At 44.7% G+C, this 21,513-nt stretch overlaps 1 protein-coding gene across 1 annotated transcript in view; it reads right to left on the bottom strand.

Annotated features, from left to right (window-relative positions):
* The window catches only part of PWP1 (PWP1 homolog, endonuclein), a 312,398-nt gene extending 291,745 nt beyond the window's left edge, over positions 1-20,653 (bottom strand). The window contains exon 1 of the mRNA XM_085652559.1: positions 20,452-20,653. Within this exon, the coding sequence (XP_085508685.1) occupies positions 20,452-20,517 (66 nt within the window). The 5' untranslated portion in view covers positions 20,518-20,653. The remainder of the gene's footprint in view (positions 1-20,451) is intronic.
* Positions 20,654-21,513: the final 860 nt, after the last annotated feature.

Raw genomic sequence — 21,513 nt, 5'->3', positions numbered from 1 at the left:
ATGTATAGGTTTGCTAGGTTTCCCTAGGTGCCGGCAGAGCTAGGGTTCAAAACCTACAGCTAGACACTTTGCAAAAAAAAAGGTCAGTTTTCAATGTAAAAATGTCATGTGTCCATGTTGCGTTTTGCACCGTTTCCCGTCACAGGCACCAGGCCTACCCACACAAGGTAGGTACCTATTTTCTCGGAAGACTTTGGGGAATGCAGATTCCAGGACTTTCCATCACAGAAATGTGAGGGAAAAGTTTTTTTTTTTAAAACAAAGTTTGAGGTTTGCAAGGGATTCTGGGTAAGAGAAACGATGAGAGCCACACAAGTCACCCCATCCTGGACTCCCCATGGTGTCTAGTTTTAAAAAATGTAAAGGTTTGCTAGGTTTCCCTAGGTGCCAGCATAGCTAGGCTTCAAAATCTACAGCTAGACACTTTGCAAAAAAATAGTCAGTTTTCACTGTAAAAATGTGGTGTGTCCATGTTGCGGTTTGGGTCGTTTCCTGTCACGGGCACTAGGCCTACCCACACAAGTGAGGTACCATTTTTATCGGAAGACATTGGGGATTGCGGGGTGCATAGAATTATGTGGATCCACACAGATTCCAGAACTTTCCATCGCAAAAATGTGAGGAAAATGTGTTTTTTTTGGACAAAGTTTGAGGATTGCAAGGGATTCTGGGTAACAGAACCAGGTGAGAGCCAGACAAGTCACCTCATCCTAGATTCCCCTGGGTGTCTAGTTTTCAAAAATGTATAGGTTTGCTAGGTTTCCCTAAATACCTTTAAGCATTTAGGGTTCAAAATCTACAACTAGGCACTTTGCAAAAAAAGGGTCAGTTTTCACTGTAAAAATGTGGTGTGTCCACGTTGCGTTTTGGGCCATTTCCTGTATCGGGCACTAGAACTACCCAGACAAGTGAGGTACCATTTTTATCGGGAGACTTAGGTAATAACAGTTGTTCTGCAATTCTGTGTACCCCTATTGACTTTCGATGCATTTCTGCCTTCCAAATGTAAGACAATGTGTATAAAAGAAGTCACTTTGAAAAGTGTGCTATAATTCACATGCTAGTATGGGTACCCACAATTTCGGAGAACTGCACATAGCTACTGTTTCTAAACAAAATATTTTGTTCCCATTTCAGAAATACATAGGTGTCTTTCATACTGATTTTTCACTATTTATAATTTCCTAAATGAATTGCTATATACCCGGTACGCAATAAAAAACCATTGCAAGACGCTGCTCAGTTATTGGCTACGGGTTCCTCAGGTTCTTGGTGAACCTACAAGTCCTATATATTCCCACCACCAGAAGGGTCCAGCGGATGTGAGGGTCCATTGCTTTCGAAAATCTGTCATACTTAGAATAAGTTACAGGTGAAAATGTTGGCACAAATGGCTGTTTTTTCAACTCAATTTTCAATTTGTTTCTATTTTTAACTATTAGTTTCTATAAGAAAACCTTGAAGGATCTACACAAATAACCCCTTGCTGAATTCAGAATTGTGTCTATTTTCAGAACTGTATAGCTTTCCAGGATCCCTTATTGCTTTCATACCCATTTTTACCATTAACAGGAAGGAGGTTGAAAGCACAAAAAATAGCAAATATAGGCAATGTCCCAGTGAAATGCCAAAACTGTGTATAAAATGTGGGCTTTCTGACAAAAGTCTGTCAATCCCTGAAAGCTGGGAAGATGGTGATTTCAGCACCACAAACCCTTTGTTGATACCATTTGCAGAGAAATTAAACAGATGTTTTCATCTGCAGCACTTTTTCCCCATTTTTCAACAAACAAAATGTTTGTTTTATTTTGGCTAATTTCTGGGTCCCCTCCAGGTGAATCAACAAACCCTGCGTACCTTTAAAATCCCCATGATGTTGAAAGAAAAGGACACATATTTGGCGTGGATACCTTATGTGGTCAAAAAGTTACAGGGGCTTAGGCGTGAATTACCCCAAAGAGAAAAAAAAAAAGGCTTAGCACAGGGGGGTAGAAGGCCTAGCTGCGAAGGGATTATTGTTCTCTGGATGAAATAATGGAGTGAAAAATAAACAAGGAATTGGAAATACGAAAAAGGCTCCCTTCTGACATTCTTTGAATGGGAATGTAAAATGGACTATCATTAAGCATTTTGCTTGCGAAGGATCAACAACTGTGAGCTCCTTTTTGTATAGGTTGTAGCTGTGTTACAGGATGTGCCTGAGATACAGGAGTCCCCTGTGAAGTGGGGTGAGCTGTTTGCAGCATTGTCTTCAGAAGACAGGAAACATGTATGGTTTACTGATGGCTCAGCCAGATATATGGGGGCTAAGAGGAATTGGAAAGCACGGTCGTACAATCCTGTGACCAAGAAATTGTTAACTACTACCGGAGAGGGAAAGAGTAGCCAGTTTGGAGAACTGTATGCTGTGTATCAGCCTTTGAAACAAGAATTTCCTGGAAAGTGTTTTATTTACACAGACTCGTGGTCTGACTGATGCGTTGTTTTTGGCGGGCCACGCGCTTTCCTTTTTTTTGAACAGGTGCTTTACCAGAAGCCAATACGCCCCTTTGCTGACGAGTTAATACTTTGGTAGTGGATACCGAGAGTGTGGGTGAAGAGCTGTCTCGACTAACTACCTGCGAAGACCTATTTTGCTGATGCACCGGGGAGGTATGGCTCAGTTGGGGGGAGCAATCATATACTACATTTTGTTCAGGTATAGGGGATGATGCAGTAGGCACAGTACCGATGGTGAGTCTCTGAGGCTTCAGGGAAAGTCTCCTTTCTGTCAGCTGAATCTCATGAATTAATACTGACTCGGCCCGTGTCAGAAACGCGTCCAATGTGCCCACTGCCCCGAGCCCTCCTCCACCCTTACGCTTGCCTTTACTCATATCCCCGGGCTATAATATGACAATGACAACAAAAAAAAAACCACAATCAGATACTCAGGCAAGGCAACCCATGGAGAATTTAAACAGGTTGCACTATATGAAATGTCAATAAACTGTCCAGTCTCCTTCGATCTCTAACGGCTCGAACGTCCACGGGTACCTCGGAAGGTAAAGTAAGGTCCCTGCTTGCAAACACAGGTATGGGCAATTGCGGTGAGGCTCCCTTAGATTAGCAGTCAAACAAAAAAAAAAACAACAGCTTTCTTTGTCTTAAGACGGCCCTAGGCCCCCTTTTATGAGGGAAGGAGCCACAAAGGTCAGCGAGGGTCAGCAAAAATTGGAAGGAGTCAACAATCACCCTGAAACACCCCGAAGCAAAGGAGGCCGCTCGCAGGAGGACGCCGCAGCAGCAGTCCTGCAATCCTGCACAGCTCCACCGCTCACTGCAGCATGTGAAGCATGAAGAGCGGCTCCCTCGCGATGCACCTGGGAGTGCTGGGGCGCCAGCCACAAAGAAAAGACAGGCAGCTCCTGAAGCGATGGGCAGGCTTTTCTAGGCAGGTTCTCCACAGCATATCGCTCCCCGCGGCCTTCCGCGGCTCCTGCCTGCCGCCGTACAGCTTTTCGCGGCACACCCCCCCCCCCCGCGGCTCCAGCCGCGTTCGCACTTAGTTTCTGGTACTCCCCTGCTGGGCACTGAGACCAGAGCCGGCGAGAGAGGCCCTCAGGTGAGGCGTGTGAGCCCGTCAGCTGGTCGCTCACCTCGCCTCTCCGCACGGCTCCTGGCTCTGCTCTCAGGTCAGTCTTTCGCTTCACTGCTGCAACAGGTGCGCGCCTCTTCCACCGTTAAAGTTGTGCAAAAACACCAGTTATTAATCCTTCAGGGATCTGTCATGTCCCTCTGTGATGGTTAATGGCCAGCCTAGTCCGCTCCACTGCTCGTGCCGCCCGGCTGAAGAGCGCCCCGCTCTGCTCCCTCTCTCGTCTACACGGCGGGGTCCAGACGCTCAACTCCCCACCCGAATAGACGGCGCGGTCCAGACGCCTAGCTCTCCTCCCGGCGGGGAAACGGGTCCTCCAACGCTCCGCCTCGCAAACGAACCAAGCTTGACTCGTGGTCTACTGCTAGTGGGATAGCTACCTAGCTTTCCACATGGCATGCTCATAACTGGATGATTCATCCAAAAGAGGTGTGGTGGTAAGGAGTTGTAGCAAGAGATCAGGTAAATGTTAACACAGAGCACAGTTACTGTATATGATGTAGATGCCAACTGCCCAACAGACTCAGAACGGTGGTGTAATTCCTTTGCAGATGAAAAATCCAAACCTTTGGAGGCTGACATGGCGACACAGGATTCTAATTTGGTGAGAATGGCTAAGTGGGCACACCAAATTGTGGACACCTGGGCGAGAAAGACCCTAACAGGTCGGCAGAGTATAGAGGTATGCATATTCCCAAAGATTTGATCAAAACTGCAATCATGCAATGTCCCATTTGTCAGCATACACAACACAGACCAGTCTCACAGGTGGTGATAGGTCAGCTAGGTAGCGTAAAGCTGCAAGGACAATTATGGCAGATCGACTACATTGGGCCAATGCCAGCGGTGGATACTTACAATTTGACAGCCTTTCCGTGTAGACGCGCCACTCAGCAGAATACTTTGAAAACACTGAATCTACTTATTTTATACTATGGGTATTCCATTACAGATACAAAGGGACAATGCTTCTCATATTAAAGGCAAATTTGTGACGGATTAGTGTGCACAGCACTTCATAGAGTGGATATATCATATCCCTTACTACCCACAGGCTGAGGGCCTGATTGAGAGAATGACTGGATTGTTGAAAGCTCAGCTGAAAACATTGTCAGATGGGTTATTAACCCCTTCGCTGCTAGGCCTTTTCCCCCCCCTGTGCTAACCCTTTTTTTGGCTATTTGGGGTAGTTCGCCCTTAGGCCCCTGTAACTTTTTGACCACATAAGGTATCCACGCCAAATTTGCGTCCTTTTCTTCCAACATCATGGGGATTCTAAAGGTACACAGGGTTTGTGGATTCCCCTGGAGGCGACCCAGAAATTAGCCAAAATACAGCTAAATGTGTTTTTGGGGGGGAAAAAAATAGGAAAAAAGTGCTGCAAATGAAAGCATCTGGGGTTTTCCCTGCAAATGGTATCAAAAAAGGGTTTGTAGGGATGAATTCACCATTTTCCCAGCTTTTACGGAATGTCAGACAACCAAAAAATGTTTACACAGTTTTGGCATTTTTCTGGGACATAGCCTATTTTTGCTACTTTATGTGCTTTCAACCTCCTTCCAGTTAATGGTAATGGTAATGGGTATGAAAGCAATAATGGATCCTGGAAAACTATACATTTTAGTAAAGAAGACAACATTCTGAATTCAGCAAGGGGTCATTTGTGTAGATCCTTCAAGGTTTCTTTATATAAACTAACAGTCACATATAGGAAACATTGAAAATTAGTGGAAAAAAACATCCTTTTGTGTTCACGGTTTCACCTGTAACTTCTTCTATTTATGACAGCTCTTTGAAAGCAATATACTGTTACATCCGCGGGACCTTACTGATTGTGGGGATATATAGGACTTGCAGGTTCACCAAGAACCCGACAAACCCAGAGCCAAAAACTGAGCAGCGACTTGCAATGGTTTTTTATTATGTACCGGGTATATAGCAATTATTCTGAGAAAACGTATACATGGAAAAATCGGTATGAAAGACAGCCATGTATTTCTGAACTGGGAACAAAATATAGAGTTTAGAAACAGTCGCCTGCACATGCACATTTCCAAAATTGGGAATACTCATACTAGCATGAGAATTTTCAGTCATTTTTCAAAATGACTTATTTTTTACACATTGTCTTTCATTTGGAAGGCAGAAATGCATTGAAAGTCAATAGGTAATAACATTTGCTTTATAGATCTGAATTACTCTAAGTCTCCCAATAAAAATGGTACCTCACTTATGTGGGTAGGCATAGGAAACAGCTCAAAACGCAACGTGAACACACCACAATTTCACAATGAAAAATTATCCTTTTTTTGCAAAGCGCCTACCTGTAGTTTTTGAACCCTAGCTCTGCGGGCACGTAGGGAAACCTAGCAAACCTATACATTTTTGAAAACTAGACACCCAGGGGAATCCAGGATGGGGTGTCTTGACTAGCTCCCACCAGGTTCTGTTACCCCGAATCCCTTGCAAACCTAAACAATTGTAAAAAAAAAAACACACATTTTCCTCACATTTCTGTGGTGGAAAGTTCTGGGATCTGCGTGGATTCACAAATTTCCACCCACCCCGTGTTCCCCAAAGTCTTCTGAGAAAAAAGGTACCTCACCTGTGTGGGTAGGCCTAGAGCCCGCGACAGGAAATAGCGCAAAACGCAACGTGGACACACCACAATTTCACAGTGAAAAATGACCCTTTTTTGGCAAAGTGCCTAGCTGTAGTTTTTTAACCCCATCTCTGCCGGCACCTAGGGAAACCTAGAAAACCTATACATTTCTGAAAACTAGACACCCAGGGGAATCCAGGATGGGGTGACTTGACTGGCTCTCACCAGGTTCTGTTACCGAGAATCCCTTGCAAACCTAAAAAATTGTCCAAAAAAACACAATTTCCTCACATTTCTGTGGTGGAAAGTTCTGGAATCTGTGTGGATCCACAAATTTCCACCCACCCCGAGTCCCCCAAAGTCTTTCGAGAAAAATGATACCTTACTTGCATGGGTGGGTCAAGTACCCGTGACCGGCAATGGCCCAAAACCTATTGAGGCGACATCAAAATTGGATCCCCCAAGCAGGGATCCACTGAGGGGTACCATTGGAAAGGGGGGTTTCTCCCCTTTCCAATGATACCTCTCCCATCTTTCTACGTGCCCAGAGGGCTGAGATAGCCCCCTGAGCACATAAAAAATGAAACTGAAGTGAGCCTAAAGACTCATTTTAGTTTCGGTTTCTGTGCAATGACGATTTCATTGCACAGAAACCAGGGAGGGGGCCTCGGGAGCTGGGGAAGTTCTTCCCCAGCTCCCGAGGCTTTGGGGGAGAGAAGGAAATCCCTCTGCTGTCTGCAGCAAAGGGATTTCGTGCCCCTGGCCTCATGACAGAATGGTTCCGTCATGAGCACAGGGGCACCGATGCTCATGACGGAACCATTCCGTCATGAGCATCGAAGGGGTTAAAAGGTTGGAGAGATAACTTGCAAGATTCAGCGTTAATTTTTAAAGACAGACCTTTGCAAATGCAGAAACTCCGTTAATGCGAATGTTGACACCAACTTTGCAGATTCAGTCTCGCATGGCCATGAAAGCTATCTTGTACTGGGAGACCACTACCGGAGCCTTAGCTCCATATCGGGCCACCACAGAGGCTGCGGGTCTTGATTTACAGATGCACAGACGGAAATCCAGGGATATAGCTTTAACTGAAACTTGAGTTGGGATTCAGATTCCCCCGGAGCATTTTGGATTGATTGCCCCTCGCTCTGGGCTTGCCTGGAAAGGCATCCAAGTTCTGAGAGGGGTAATGGACTACGATTACCTAAGAGAGGTAAAAGTTATACTGTTGAACAGTGGAGACACTGATTTAGTAGTGCAACCCAGATTTCGAGTTGCTCAGATTATCATCATGCCAGTTTATGGAGGAATTGTTAAAAAGGGGACTGCCCCATCCCTTCTTACTATACGAGGATAGGGAGGGTCTGGCTCCAAAGAGAAGAACCAAGGAGCTAAAGTATGGATTGAATCCCCCAATAACATTCCTGAAATCATTGCTATAGGTTCATTGGATAGGGAGAGGATGAGTTGGGTGTTGTCTGCGTATGACACAATGTTGAGTCCGTAGGTTCTGACGATGGGGGCGAGCAGAGCCATGTAGACGTTGAAGAGCATAGGGCTGAGGGAGGACTCCTGGGGGACTCCGCAAGTGGTAAGTGTAGGTGCAGATGTCGTCTGTTGCAGCGAGGAGGGCGGTTTCTGTACTGTGGTTTTTTCTGAAGCCGGACTGGGAGGAGTCGAGGATGTTGTGTTCTTCGATTAATTGTGGCGAGTTGATGGTTGATGGCTTTAGCTTGGAACATGAGCAGGGAGATGGGTCTGTAGTTTTTGAGGTCGGTGGGGTCCGCCGAGGGTTTCTTCAGGAGGGGGTTGATTTCAGTGTGTTTCCAGTCATTGGGGAATGAGGCGGTTGCCAGGGAGCGGTTGATGGTGTGGCAGAGCATGGGTGCGATGGTGTCGGCGGCTCTATTGAAAATGTGGTGGGGGCAGGGGTCCGTGGGAGCCTCGGAGTGGATTGACTTCATCGTCTTTAGTGGGTCTTCGGTGGTGAGGGCTGTCCAGTTCTCGCTGGCTTCAGGGTGTCGGGGGTGGTTGATGAGGGTTCAGTGTGTTGGTTGTCTTCGTCGAAGATGTCGTAGATGCTCTTGATTTGTGGTGGAAAAAGGTGCTGAGTTTGTCGCAGAGGTCTTGTGAGGGAGGGATGTCGGTGGACTCGCTGGTGGGTTGGGCAAACTCCTTGATGATGTTGAAGAGTTCTTTGCTGTTGTGTGCATGAGTGGAGATTCTGTCTACAATCGCTTTTTTTCTCGTTTTTCTGATGAGTTGGTGGTGGGCGTTGGTGGCAGCTCTGAAGTTGTTGTGGGCTTCTTTGGGTCTGGTGTTCCTCCAGGCCTTTTCAAGGTGGCGGCAAGTGCGTCTGGACTCTCGAAGTTCGGTGGTCGACCATCTAGCTTTCTTGGCGTGGGTGTTGTTGTTTTTCTTGAGGGGGGCTATGGTGTTGGCGCTGTCGGAGATCCATCTGTGCAGGGTTCGGGCTGCGGTGTTGGGGTCGTCCTTTTCCGCAATGGTTGGGGTGGAGTTGCTGAGTGATGAGGTTAGCTGGTCGTCGGTGATTCTGGTCCAGTTTCTTCGTGGGAGCAGGTGCTGGTGTCTGTGGATGGTGGGTGTTCTGAAGGTGAAGTGGACGCATTGATGGTCAGTCCATGGGAGTTCGGTAGTGTGCCTTAAGGTGATGGAGTTTCCTGTTGTTCCATCCAAAAATACAATCTATAATCAATAAAACACCCATGCCTATTTACAATAGGTGCCACATGTATATAAGTGACTATATAAAAAGACCAGGTGTCTACTTTAAAAAGCAAGTAAGTGCAATCTCATCTTATTGGCACGAATGGCCCACATCCAGTTTAAAAATTTGGCAACCGCAATTTCTATAGGTTCCGTAGTGTCTGTTTTTAGCATCCTAAATGCTTCGCTGCCAGTGTTAATACCCTTTGACAAACAGATTGCTTTAATCCATTTGTGCCTCGGTTTTTTGTAGGCTGGGCAAATGAATAAGATATGCACTATAGATTCAGTCTGAGTTGGGCAGAATGGACATTTTGTGCAGGTCGTAGAACACCTCTTACCAACAAATGAATTAACCGGGAGTGTGCCCACCCGAAATTGGTGGTAACGTTTCCTGTCTATAGAAAGCGTAATAAAATCCCAGTATCCTTCATATTCGGTAACGTGTTTAATCTCCATAAACTCCCTCATTAAGGATGGCCTGGATAGAGATGAATAACGCTTCATGGTAACCATACTCCAGTAGGTCTCCTTAAAATCCTTTCTAGAAGGAAAGACATTGTCTACAGGATTTTCCCACAATCGACTCAGCCCCATCGCACTAGAAATAACCTTTGCCTGCCTCAGCCAGGGAATTTTGCACGCACTGTCAGCATCCCTTACTCCGAGGAGAGCCTGTGCATACTGGGAAAGCTCAGGGGTAACCCAGGGCCTTCTCCAGTAAGCCACTGGTCTATAACGTGCCACATCCTCGAAAAGATGACAACCCAAATCTAAGTAAATGGGCAAAAGTGGTGTAGATTGTGGAAGTCCAGTTAAACCCCTCAAGAATTTATTTTGGGAAATTGTCAGTGGTGCTATGTTGCTAAAACCCCATAATTCGGCCCCATACAGGACAGAAGCACTCATTTTTTAATTGTAAATTTTTAACGCGGGGGCGAGAGGCTTTGTGTGTGAGAGACGCTGTTCCTTTAATAATGCACCAGACAGTTTTGCGTGTTTAAGGACCAACTGATCTATATCCGTTTTCCAATTAAGTTTACTACCTAAAGTTATACCCAAGTATGTAAAAACTTGAGTCTGCTCTAAAGTGGCTTCATTCATGGCTACTCTTCCTTTTACAATCTTATGTTTATGTAGCACCATGAACTTGGTCTTATCCACATTGACTATAAGACCATAGTCCCGGCAGAACTCCTCAAATCTATCGATCGCCGACTGCAAACCTTTCTGGGTTTTGGAAATTAACAGAGTATCATCTGCGAACATAAGCAGGCTTCATGCCAGCAAGAGTGGTTGGATGAGAGTTGGTTGGATGATTCATAAAATACAGAATCACCCTATTTATATACAAAGAAAAAGGAGTTGGAGCCAAAACTCACCCCTGACGAACCCCTCTGGCAATCGGAAACCTATCTGTCACCCTCCCCTGCTGACCCCAACGAACCTGTGCAAAATTAGAAGTGTGAAGTTTGATTAAAAAGGCCAGAAGATCCAAAGGTGTTCCTGTTCCGCAAATACTCTCCACATCTTTGCACGTGGAACTAGGTCAAAAGCCGCCTTTAGATCGACAAAAGCAGCATATAGTGTACCGCCTCTTAAGATCACCACGCGCCAGTAAATTAAAAAAAAAATTAAAACCTGGTCGATAGTGCTCGTGTGTGAGCGGAACCCAGCCTGCAATGGAGAGAGGATATCATAATCATCTATCCAGACCTGGATACGACTCAACACAAGCCTGGCAGTCACTTTCTGTAGGCAATCAATTAAGCTTATTGGCCTATAATTACCAGGATTTGAACGATCCCCCTTTTTAAATATTGGAAGGATCTCGGCTCCCTGCCATGAGTCTGCTATTGGGGAGCCACTGACAATAGCATTCACTAGGGACTGAATATAAATTGCCCATATAGCCTTATTTTGCAAGAACAGATCAGCAGGTACACAGTCCAACCCAGGCGCTCTACCTCTCTGGACTGTTTTAAGTGCTTGATCTACCTCCCGCTTAGTAAAGTGCAAGGGGGGAATACCTGCTGGAATCAAGAATGGTTCATGATCATGATCTAGATCATGGTCTGCAATAGCAAACTGGGTCTTGAAATGGGATACCCACAGTTCGGGTGCTACATGATTGCTGGGAATTTGATTTGATTTCCCCTTACCCCACTTCACCAAATGCCAGAATGTAGCCATATTTCTATCTTTACTGGCTTCGAATAGTTCGTCCCAATATTGCTCGTCCCAGTCCCTTTTCGCTTTATATTGTACAAGCTTGTACTCCACCCTCACTCTTTTGATGCTGTTCCTATTCTTAGATCTTATGGCCCTAGATAATGCTTTATAAGCTTCCCTACATGATTTCCCATACCAAGTATCCACCATTGGGCCATGTTTTTTCTTGGATGTTTTTACATTGGTTATAAAAAAGCCCTTAAGCTTATTAAAAAGTTCATTATGGATGAGAATAACCTTGGTGTCAATTTCCTCCTGTGTAACACATCTTTGGAGATCTACTGTTGCATTATCAACCAACTGCCTCATAAGCTCCAATTGTTCCTCATTATTAATACAATTTGACCATTTTACTCTTCTAGTATCATTACTAAGCTGCACTTCAATATGGGCGCATTCCACTGCCTGTTCTTCAGTGGCAATGCGTCCTGCCAGCTGCAAAGACAGTACTAGAGGGTTATGGTCACTTTCCACTCGTTCCGTGACAACCATATCCATAAGGGAGGGCCAAAGTTCCTTATTTAGAAAAATGTAGTCTATACGACTACTTCTCAGCCCGTTACTAAATGTTGAGGAACCCTGCCTATCCGAATCCGCTCTCCCATTTGCAGCCTTCATCCCTCGTTCCAAACATAAAACTTTAAGCTGGAGTGCAGCTTCTGTCCATTTTTTAATAGGGGTCAATGTCAGTTGCGGAATGTTCCATTGATAATCCTCCTCTAAGCTGAGATCTACATCATGGGTGTCCAGTGGTTCAAAACAACAGTTAAAATCCCCTGCTACTATTAGGTTACCTGTACCTTTGTACTGGTCAAGATAAGAGTCCAGGAGGGCAACAATGTCAGGGGCTTTGCCACCAGGCATCCCTCTCGCGTATACATTAAAGATTAATAGATCCGTGGCATCCAGAATCTGAAGTTTAATTAATAAAATATCTCTACTATTAGTATCCAATTGCTGAACTTTATACCTATCATTCTGTCTCACCCTGACTGTTAAACCCCCCATTGGTCTCCCCCTCAGACCAGCCAAGGCAGGTTTCGAGAAATGTAAATAACCTTGGCGGTACACGGGGTCCACTGACCAGGTTTCCTGAAACACCAAAATGTCATGGGCTTCGATTAAAGATGACCAATCCATCGACGGTAGTTTATTCTTTAATCCAGCTATGTTCCAGGAGACCAGTAGAAGACTACAATGGCTATGACTTAAATTTAAACTAGATGGTAGCAAGTTGACACAAGGTGCTGAGCCGGGATCTATTGCACTCACCAACGGACTCACTGCACTCAAGAGTGGCACGCTGGTTCTGACAACTTCCCCCACTTTATCTTCCCCATTAATACCTCTCAGCGGAGCTTTAAATGTTCACAGGGGAAGAGCCCCATACTCCTGAATTACAGATATTGAATGATCCACTCCCAACTCCCTAGTGTCATTAATAAATCCAGGTAGAGGTGATAGTTCACAAGAAGCTTTAATGTCTTCAACCACCGACAGGTTCCTTTAACAGGTCATCTCTCCAGTGTCTCCTTTGCCAGAATGCCGATCTCATTCAGAACCATGAGATCCACATTCTGTCGCCAGGACAACTACAGAGTTCTAAGTCATAACATACTAATCAAACAAGCAAATTACAACACATCCCCTTTACAACAAAACAAAAACTTACAGCATACCTAGCGCAAATGATACAACTATATGCAGAGAAAACAACATACCCATATTCCCACACATTCCTAACACTTTAGAAATTTCAGGTAATTAATGTTAATATAAAACATAATCCTCAAACTTTGAAGGTATGAACCTCTGTCTACATGACTTTGCAACACTACCACCCCTTCCCTCCGGAACACAACTAGGAACATTGGCTGCACCCAGCTTCACACCATCAAACTTAACCAACCTAGACATACTCCAAGTACAACCATTATCCAAAGTTACAACATTTTTTTTTATCTTTGTGATGACAAAAGGACCAGAAAAATTGGTCAACCCTTTATGGCAATGTTTCGCTTTCTTCACCCAAACCCTATCACCCACATTCCACACCCTTTCCTTCACAGACCTTTTGTCATCATAACGCACTTTGTATCTTCTTTGATACTCAACAAGCCTAGTCTTCTTTTCTTCCGCACTTACACCCTTGCTCACCCACCTTGGAAGCCAAACAGGGTTTAAATTAGAACTTGCCAATCTTCCTCTCAACGCCTCAAAAGGAGACTTTTGAGAAATCACATTGGGAGCTGTACGATGTACCCACCAGGTCTCCCTCAACACCTCTCCCAAAGGAACCTTAGTATCCAAAGCTCTCTGAACACTACTTTTGATCACCCTATTCATCCTTTCCGTGAGACCATTGGCTTGCGGAGAATATAACGCAGTCTTCTGATGCACTATGCCTAAACCCTCAAGAAAATCTTGCATCTCCTGGGAGACAAATTATACCCCATTATCAGTTACTAGGAACCTGGGTACACCTTCTGAAACAAAAACATCCTTGAGAAACTCGATCACCGTCTTAGAGTTTACTGTACCCATGCACTTAGTGACTACCCACTTAGAGGTATAGTCCACCAACAATACAACAAACCTCTCCTGGAATGGCATCAACTCCAAAGGACCCATGATATCCAACCCCGACTTAGTACAAACTGCATCCGGGACTTCCACTGGCGACAGGGGAACTTGATTGGTCACATGAGACTTGTCATTGATAGCACACAAGTGACAATCCTTCACCACTGACTCCACCATCCTATCCATCCCTGGCCACCAGTACCTTTCTCTGACCCTTGCTTTCGTGAGACTCCTACCAAGATGCCCTTCATGAGCCAAATTGATTACTTTATCTCTGAGGGTAACAGGCGGAACCAACCTATCACCCCTCAATAACTTACTTTCACAAAAAGTCAAGTCATCCCTTACACACCAAAATGGTTTCAATACAGGATCAAGATCTTGAAAATTAGGCCAACCTTTAGCTACAATCCCTCTCAAAAGCACAAATACCTCATCTTGAGCAGCACCTGACAACCACTCTTCCTCAGAAATTGTCTCCTCCACCACCCAATTCACATATACTGGCTCCTCACAAACCTCTTCCTCACCTACCGGTAACCTAGACAAACAATCAGCTGACTTGTTGTTTAAACCCGGAATATAATGAACACGAAAGTTGAATTCCTGTAACCCTTCACTCCACCTCTTAAGTCTAGGAGTCAAATGATCACTGTGATGACTAGAGTATATCTGAACAAGAGGACGATGATCACATTTCACCTCAAACGGAATCCCCAACAAATAAAACTTAAAATGGTGTATCGCCCAATATACACTCAACGCCTCCCTTTCAATACACGAATAGTTAGCCTCCGCATCCCTAAGGGCCCTGGAAGCAAATGCCACAACCTTCTCCGCCCCATTTTCCACCTGCGAAAGCACTGCTCCCAAAACCTTAAGACTGGCATCAGTCGTAAGAATGGTTTTCAATCTTGCATCAAAATGCTCCAAAGTCGGCATGGCTCCAATCTCTGACTTAACCAACTCAAAAGACTTGTCACACTCTGGCGACCAAACAAAATGCGCTCCTTTCTTTAACAAAACCCTAATCGGCTCCACTACACTGGCAAACCCCTTCACAAACTTGGAGTAAAACTCCGCCATACCAAGAAAAGATCTGACCTGCTCCTTGTTCTCTGGAGCAGGAGCTTTCATAATACTCTCAGCCAACTTAAACTTCGGTTGTATCCCATCACCAGAAATGACATGGCCTAGATACGTCACAGATTTTAATCCTACCCTACATTTATCCTTTTTGAGGGTGAGTCCTCTTTCTCTCAGCTTACACAACACCAACCTCAACACTTTCTCATGCTCACTTCCACATTTCCCGTAGACCAAAATATCGTCTTGAAAGAACAAGACATTGGGAAGATCTCCTAGCACCATCTTCATAATCCTCTGAAAACAGGCCGCTGCCGAAGCTAACCCAAAAGGCATCCGCAGAAACCAATAAGCCCCTAAAGGGGTAACAAAAGATGTTAGGTGTCTTGAACCTTCGTGAAGTTTGACTTGATGGTACGCAGACGACAAGTCCAACACACTAAAACTCTTTGCCCCCTTCAACAAACTAATACACTCAGAAATGTTTGGCAATGGCTGCCGATCCACCCAGATCCATTCATTTAATCCACGCAAGTCCACACACATCCTCACAGCAGACCCACCATCCTTGGGTGCCAAAACTACCGGAGACAACCACTCCGATGCCTCAATCTCTTCAATCACTCCCAAATCCAGTAATCTCTTCAATTCCAGCCTCAACGGTTCCATCATCAAGTTCGGTACTCTGCACACCTTATGTACACAAGGTTTGGCCTCATTCTTCAAAATAATTCGGTGTTCAAAACCACTCAAACAACCTAAGGCATCAGAAAACACATCCGGAAAATCCTTGATCAACTCCTCACTGACATCCCCACCATCAATCGACAAAATTTTCCCACATGAACACTCACACATCTCATCCATCAGCATGACTTGGTTCCTTGGATTGGTGGCATTGGGATTCAAAATTATTCCCAAATCACGTTGATGCCTCCACCCAAGTAAATTATCTCCCCTCACAGCAATATACACTTTTCCTGTTATTTCTCTCTGTTTAAAAGTGATCTTAGCAGTTGTATATCCTACAATGTCCACTCGAGAACCCCCATAACTAAAAGGAGCAATATCCGGAGGTTGTAACATTACACTTTCCAACCCAACTACCTCATCCCAAATTTTGTTTCCAATCAGTGTGAATGGAGAGCCAGAGTCAGCCATGACAGTAAAATTGTTATCATCAACCGAAATGTCACAAAAAGGCATAACCACCTTCCCGGAATCCACTTTGTCTTCCACCACTGAAATATTAGATATGACTAGGGTACGAATCATGTCTGAAGGATTTTCAACATTGTGACTTTTCCTCGAGGATTTACAAACCCTAGCATAATGTCCCTTGATTCCACAGTTTAAACATACTGAGTCTCTGGCATAACAGTTAGGAAAATTTGAAGAATGCGAGAAACTTCCACATCTGTAACAGCGTACTGTCTTAACATCAGTGCTATTTTTCACCTCCCTATCAAAAACACGCTGTTGACGAGGATCACGTTCATTTCGCACTTGAGTATCCTTTTCTCTATTACTTGCGGTATGTGTATGAGTGTTCCTGAAGGCACCTTTATTCTTTGATCCTAATGACACTTTGGCAATGCTTTCAGAAAAATCACTCTCATCATCACACCCCGACATGGAGTGTACACTTCCTTGGGCTCTCTTCACATTCTCACTATGAGTTTGGTCAATATCCTCCTTGTCTTTCCTGATCTCCTTCACCCACGAGGACGTATTTTCAACCCCTTCCACAATTGCGATTGCTTCAGCCAGTGAGGGATTTTTAGACAACAACTTCCCTTGTACCCTTGAACTATTGGTGCATCTGACGAGTTGATCCCTTACCAAGGAATCCGACAATTCCCCAAAGTCACATGTGCGTGCTAATGTCTTTAAAGAAGCAACGTAAGTTCCAACTTTTTCAGTAGGACCCTGAACCCTTGTGAAGAACCTATGACGTTCCAAAACCACATTAATACGTGGTCCAAAATATTGTTCTAACATTGTCATGGACATTTCATAAACATCCGATGGTTCTCCGTCCCCACTACCAATAGTTAGAGGATCCATGCTGTCATAAGTGTTTCTGCCTTCAACACCCAAATTATGCAATAGTATTGCCTGCTTTCGTACAGCAGAGAATTTTTCTCCCCAATGGCTACTAGATAAGAGTCATATAGGTTTCTCCATCTTTTCCAAGGAAGAAGCGGTTCCCCCTTGTCTGATAAAAATGCTGGAGGTTGAGACATGCTGGTGGAGGTTGCCATATTTTATAAAGTATTTAAAATGTTCCCCAACAAAAATCAAGTCAATTGTCTCACCTTGAGCGTTCCTCACTATCACTATGCCAATTTTGATGTAAAGACCAACGAAATCACTTTACAATGGCAAAACACGATGTAAAACTAGTAGCCCAATCCAAGATGGCCGCCACGCTTAATGACGCTATGCATCATCATAGCCCAATCTAAGATGGCCGCCACACTTTATGACGAAGTGCGCAACGTAACGCGAGCGTCAGCATCACCATGTCACAACTCCAACACGATCGAGGCGTTCTTGAACGAGACGCGTGAGGAGATCGTTACCATGGAGCCAGCAGCGCGCGTTGGTGCTCGTGAAACTTTCGAAACGAGTAAGTAAACAACGGTTACTTATCGTATGTCAACAAAGTCCATGAAGCAAATTCCAATTAATATCCAATTTCGCTGAAATCGCTGTAATATCCTTGCGGTGATAAGCTGTAAATCCAATGTTATTGTTGAAAGTAGCTTCAAAGTTAAAACCATAAATCCATAGAGTCCATCAAATATTTGGGTTCGCAGGGGAATCGGTGGTTGTAGCTTGTCCCCAATCAAGCAACTCGTCGCCAATAATAAATCCAGGTAGAGGTGATAGTTCACAAGAAGCTTTAATGTCTTCAACCACCGACAGGTTCCTTTAACAGGTCATCTCTCCAGTGTCTCCTTTGCCAGAATGTCGATCTCATTCAGAACCATGAGATCCACATTCTGTCGCCAGGACAACTACAAAGTTCTAAGTCATAACATACTAATCAAACAAGCAAATTACAACACACATTCATCTTGCAGCTAGTGAAACAGGAATTAGATTCAAGTCAATCGTTATCCTCCATCGAACCAAAAACCTCAAATCTGTTAAAGGTCGGGACCACAAACTTATGAGGTCCAGGCATATTCACAGGTATCCTTTGTACTCCCCCTCTAAAATTAGTGCTTAGTTGGTAAAAATAGCCGAGCGGGAGAACATTAATAGCATCTTTACATAGTCTAAGTGACGCTGCCCTGTCCAAGATTAACTGGACCTAACCTGGAGACCTAAAGCTTAGAACTATACAATCACCATCATAAGCTTTATTGGATTGACCAACCCAGGAGACTCTTCGAACCATCTTGAACAAAGAGAGGAGAAGATTTCCAATACCAGTCCTAGTGTTCAAGAAGTGAAGGGCCTTGTTCTTAAGGGAAGACCAGTGTTCTCAAACTGGGGCTTGTAGTCTCGGAACATTTACCAATACAATAGTATACGGTGTGGCCTCAGGTGGAAGGTGGAGGAAAACATCAGTAGGTATACCCCCACCCGAACTTGGCATTCTAGCCTAAGGACCCTTGGGTCCTTCCTTCTGTAGCAATGGACCACTTTGTGAAGATAATAGTGATGTAATAGGTTTCGGGGAAATTGCTATAGAGGGGGGGGGGGGGGGGAGGACAAGCCACAAGGTGTGGAAGTGGATCTGGTACTGTTCTGTTCACCTGTCTCACGTCGGAGGGCTCAAGCTGTCTAATTCCAGAGTAGAAATGGGGGACTTTAAAAATATGCTGTTCAATTTTTTCTAATCTCTGATCTATTGCAGCCAATTTTGACAATAGGGGGTCAATCAGCGCTAACAGCTTGTCTTCAACCCGCTTAAAAAAATCATCTTGAGCCTGCAGGGAATAGGGCAGTTGGTTCTCTATGGAGTTACTATCTATAACTGTAGCACCCACAGTTGTATTTATAAGCATAGAAGATGGAGCAGAGCCTCCCCCCCTCCCTATTACCGCAGGCTTGTGTTTCGCCTGTTTTTAGACCTGTTGGCTAGTTTTAGGAGCATTACGCGCTTTCCTCTTTTTTAATTGTGGATCACCACAGGGCCTGGGTTGTCTTTTGCCGCCTAGTGATCACATTAGCAGGAGAAACGGGAAGAGTGGATAGTAAACTATCCACACTACATACAGTAGAAATCTCTAGTTGTGGACTTACTAAGGGCACGGAGGGTGGTTGGTAACACAAATTAGGATATAACATTAGACTCTAGTGCTGACGTTAAGCCTGTGGGGGTGCATAATGGATCTAGGGAGAGTCGGCGTTCGGTCAGCTGAATCTTTTGTATTAACACAGATTCTGCCCGAGAAAGAAAAGCATCAAGAGTACCCACCACTCCCGTCCCCGCCACCCCTTTTCGTGTAATCTTGCTCATATTCCCAACTCATGGGGGAATGACTCTAAAAACAACTGACAGTAAAATTACAACCAAAAAAAAAAACAGTAAGCAAGTACTGTATCTCCCTACTAACTAAACCCAGTAAAATGAGCTAGAATGAGACTACCAATAACAGGGAGGTGGCCCGGCCCAGCCCAGCCGGCCCCAACTGGGCACTGACGGGCCTTGGACCGGGCTTCGACCCTCGCCGCGGGTGGAAAGGCAGCGCTTTAAGCGCGATGGACCACACCTCCCCCCTCAATCGCGGCAGCTGAGTACAGTCTGATGCACCCTGGGGACTGGAGTCCTCGTCCCGGGTAATGCGCTGAGCTGTGATGGGAAAGGCAGCAAGGTGTCCCACAGAGCGACCTACTCACAAAACAGCAAGTAAAGTCCAACTATTCACTTTATGAGCGCCTTCCCGTTTCCACCCACACACAGGCAACGTGGGTCCTGCAGCTTTACTATACTGGGGATCTCTGGCTCACAACACGTGTTGCCCCCCGCCTGGGACTTCTCTGTGCGTGGAGACCCTACATATTTAAATAAGAATGCAGTGCGTTTACATATGGAAAAAATATATATATTCAATTTTTATTTAAAAACAGGCGTTGGTGTAGTATAACGGGACACTGGAATGAATCACAAAATTACGTTTCCTGTATAATGACTCGGACTACACTTCTCCTGCCACCAGTATATTTCTACACCCCTCTCGTGCGCAGTGCATGCTTGAGTTAAGTGCTTGAATGAGCTGGTGGCCATTATTGGTTACTTGCACTTCTCAGCACTGCTGTAATACATTTAAAGGGATAGTGCCGACAGTTCTCAGGAGAAAGCAAATACTATAAATAGTGAGTAGCCGCACTTTAAAATTTACATTTAAAGCACTGCTTTAAATGTTTCAGCGATACACTTCAAAGACGGCACGCGTTACAATGTATAGTTTGGTTCTTGCGTGAGAGTTTCACTGCAAATGACATCATGCCAGTGTAAGGACATTAAGTTTTACCTGTCTGAAAACTAGTGTTCACAACAATTCACGTGTTAGTTCTACCATTTTTAGTCGATTTAATACCGTTCCGGGTGCGCTGATCTTACCCTGTCTGGAGTCTCCTTGGCAACGCCTCTACAGACCCAGGACACACACGTGATTTGGCAACTCATGATGTGCGCTTTAGAATTATAGTAGTTGTAGGCGAATGAATTTGACTCGCAGATATTACTGGATTAACAGAAGTCTACTGTAGTAAGTTTATCCGAAACATGGTTGTTCTCACGCACATGGGCTCTCCCAGACAAATCAGAAGGCAGAAAACATATTCTATCAGTGCTGGAAATCTATTCTAATCTGTGATTGGTTGGGAGGTCTATGTTTTACGATTGGCTAGGGCACATGTCGGTCTGTGTCATTTGCTGTTGGGCCTCAGAAACTGTACTATGTCTTGGGATTGGTTACCAGACCGATTGGTCATTGGTTGTAGTGGGGTGAATGGAACATATGAACCCTGTAACAATTGTTTCTGCTTCACGCTCCCACCTCCTGTCAGTAGGCTGGGGCCCTCTTACTCTTTCAACTTGTAACTTTGAGTGACGCTTTTACTAGGTGAACTACGAGTCTGTGCTGTTTCTGCACCGACGTCTGTCGTAGAAAGCAATCGGGACTCGGACCTAATCATCATTTTGCGCATTTTAACTAATGTAACCACCTCCGTTTTTCCATCGGTCCGCACATCGTGGCTTTTGGCTGGGGGCCCACTCGCCTTCAGTGGTCCAAGCTAAAAGAAAGTATGGGAGCTGTGATTTTAAATACGATTGGGTGGGGTCAAACGCGTAGCCAAAACTTGTATTGCTCTTGGCACTAGTAATATGTATTTCACAATGCCAAGAAGTCCCACCCTGTGACAGAAAGGACATTGATGTGAGTTTAGAAGTGTATTGCACGCATTATACGATAAGCGGCGTTAAGTAATAACAATTCTGTAAGTTATATTTTTAATAATACACTATCAGACTGCACATTTATGCAGGTTTCCTACCAGAGGACGCATTACGAAACTGGTAACATACTTGTAGCACATCTAAAAGAGAGTAACTGTCAGTGAAAATTCATATTATACCAGCAATTAAATAATATATTGGCGTCCCGCCCAAGCATCCTTT

Source organism: Triturus cristatus, chromosome 4_1, assembly GCF_964204655.1.
Source record: "Triturus cristatus chromosome 4_1, aTriCri1.1, whole genome shotgun sequence".
Classification (NCBI taxonomy): Eukaryota; Metazoa; Chordata; class Amphibia; order Caudata; family Salamandridae; genus Triturus; species Triturus cristatus.
This window is presented reverse-complemented; position numbering and strand designations above follow the sequence as displayed.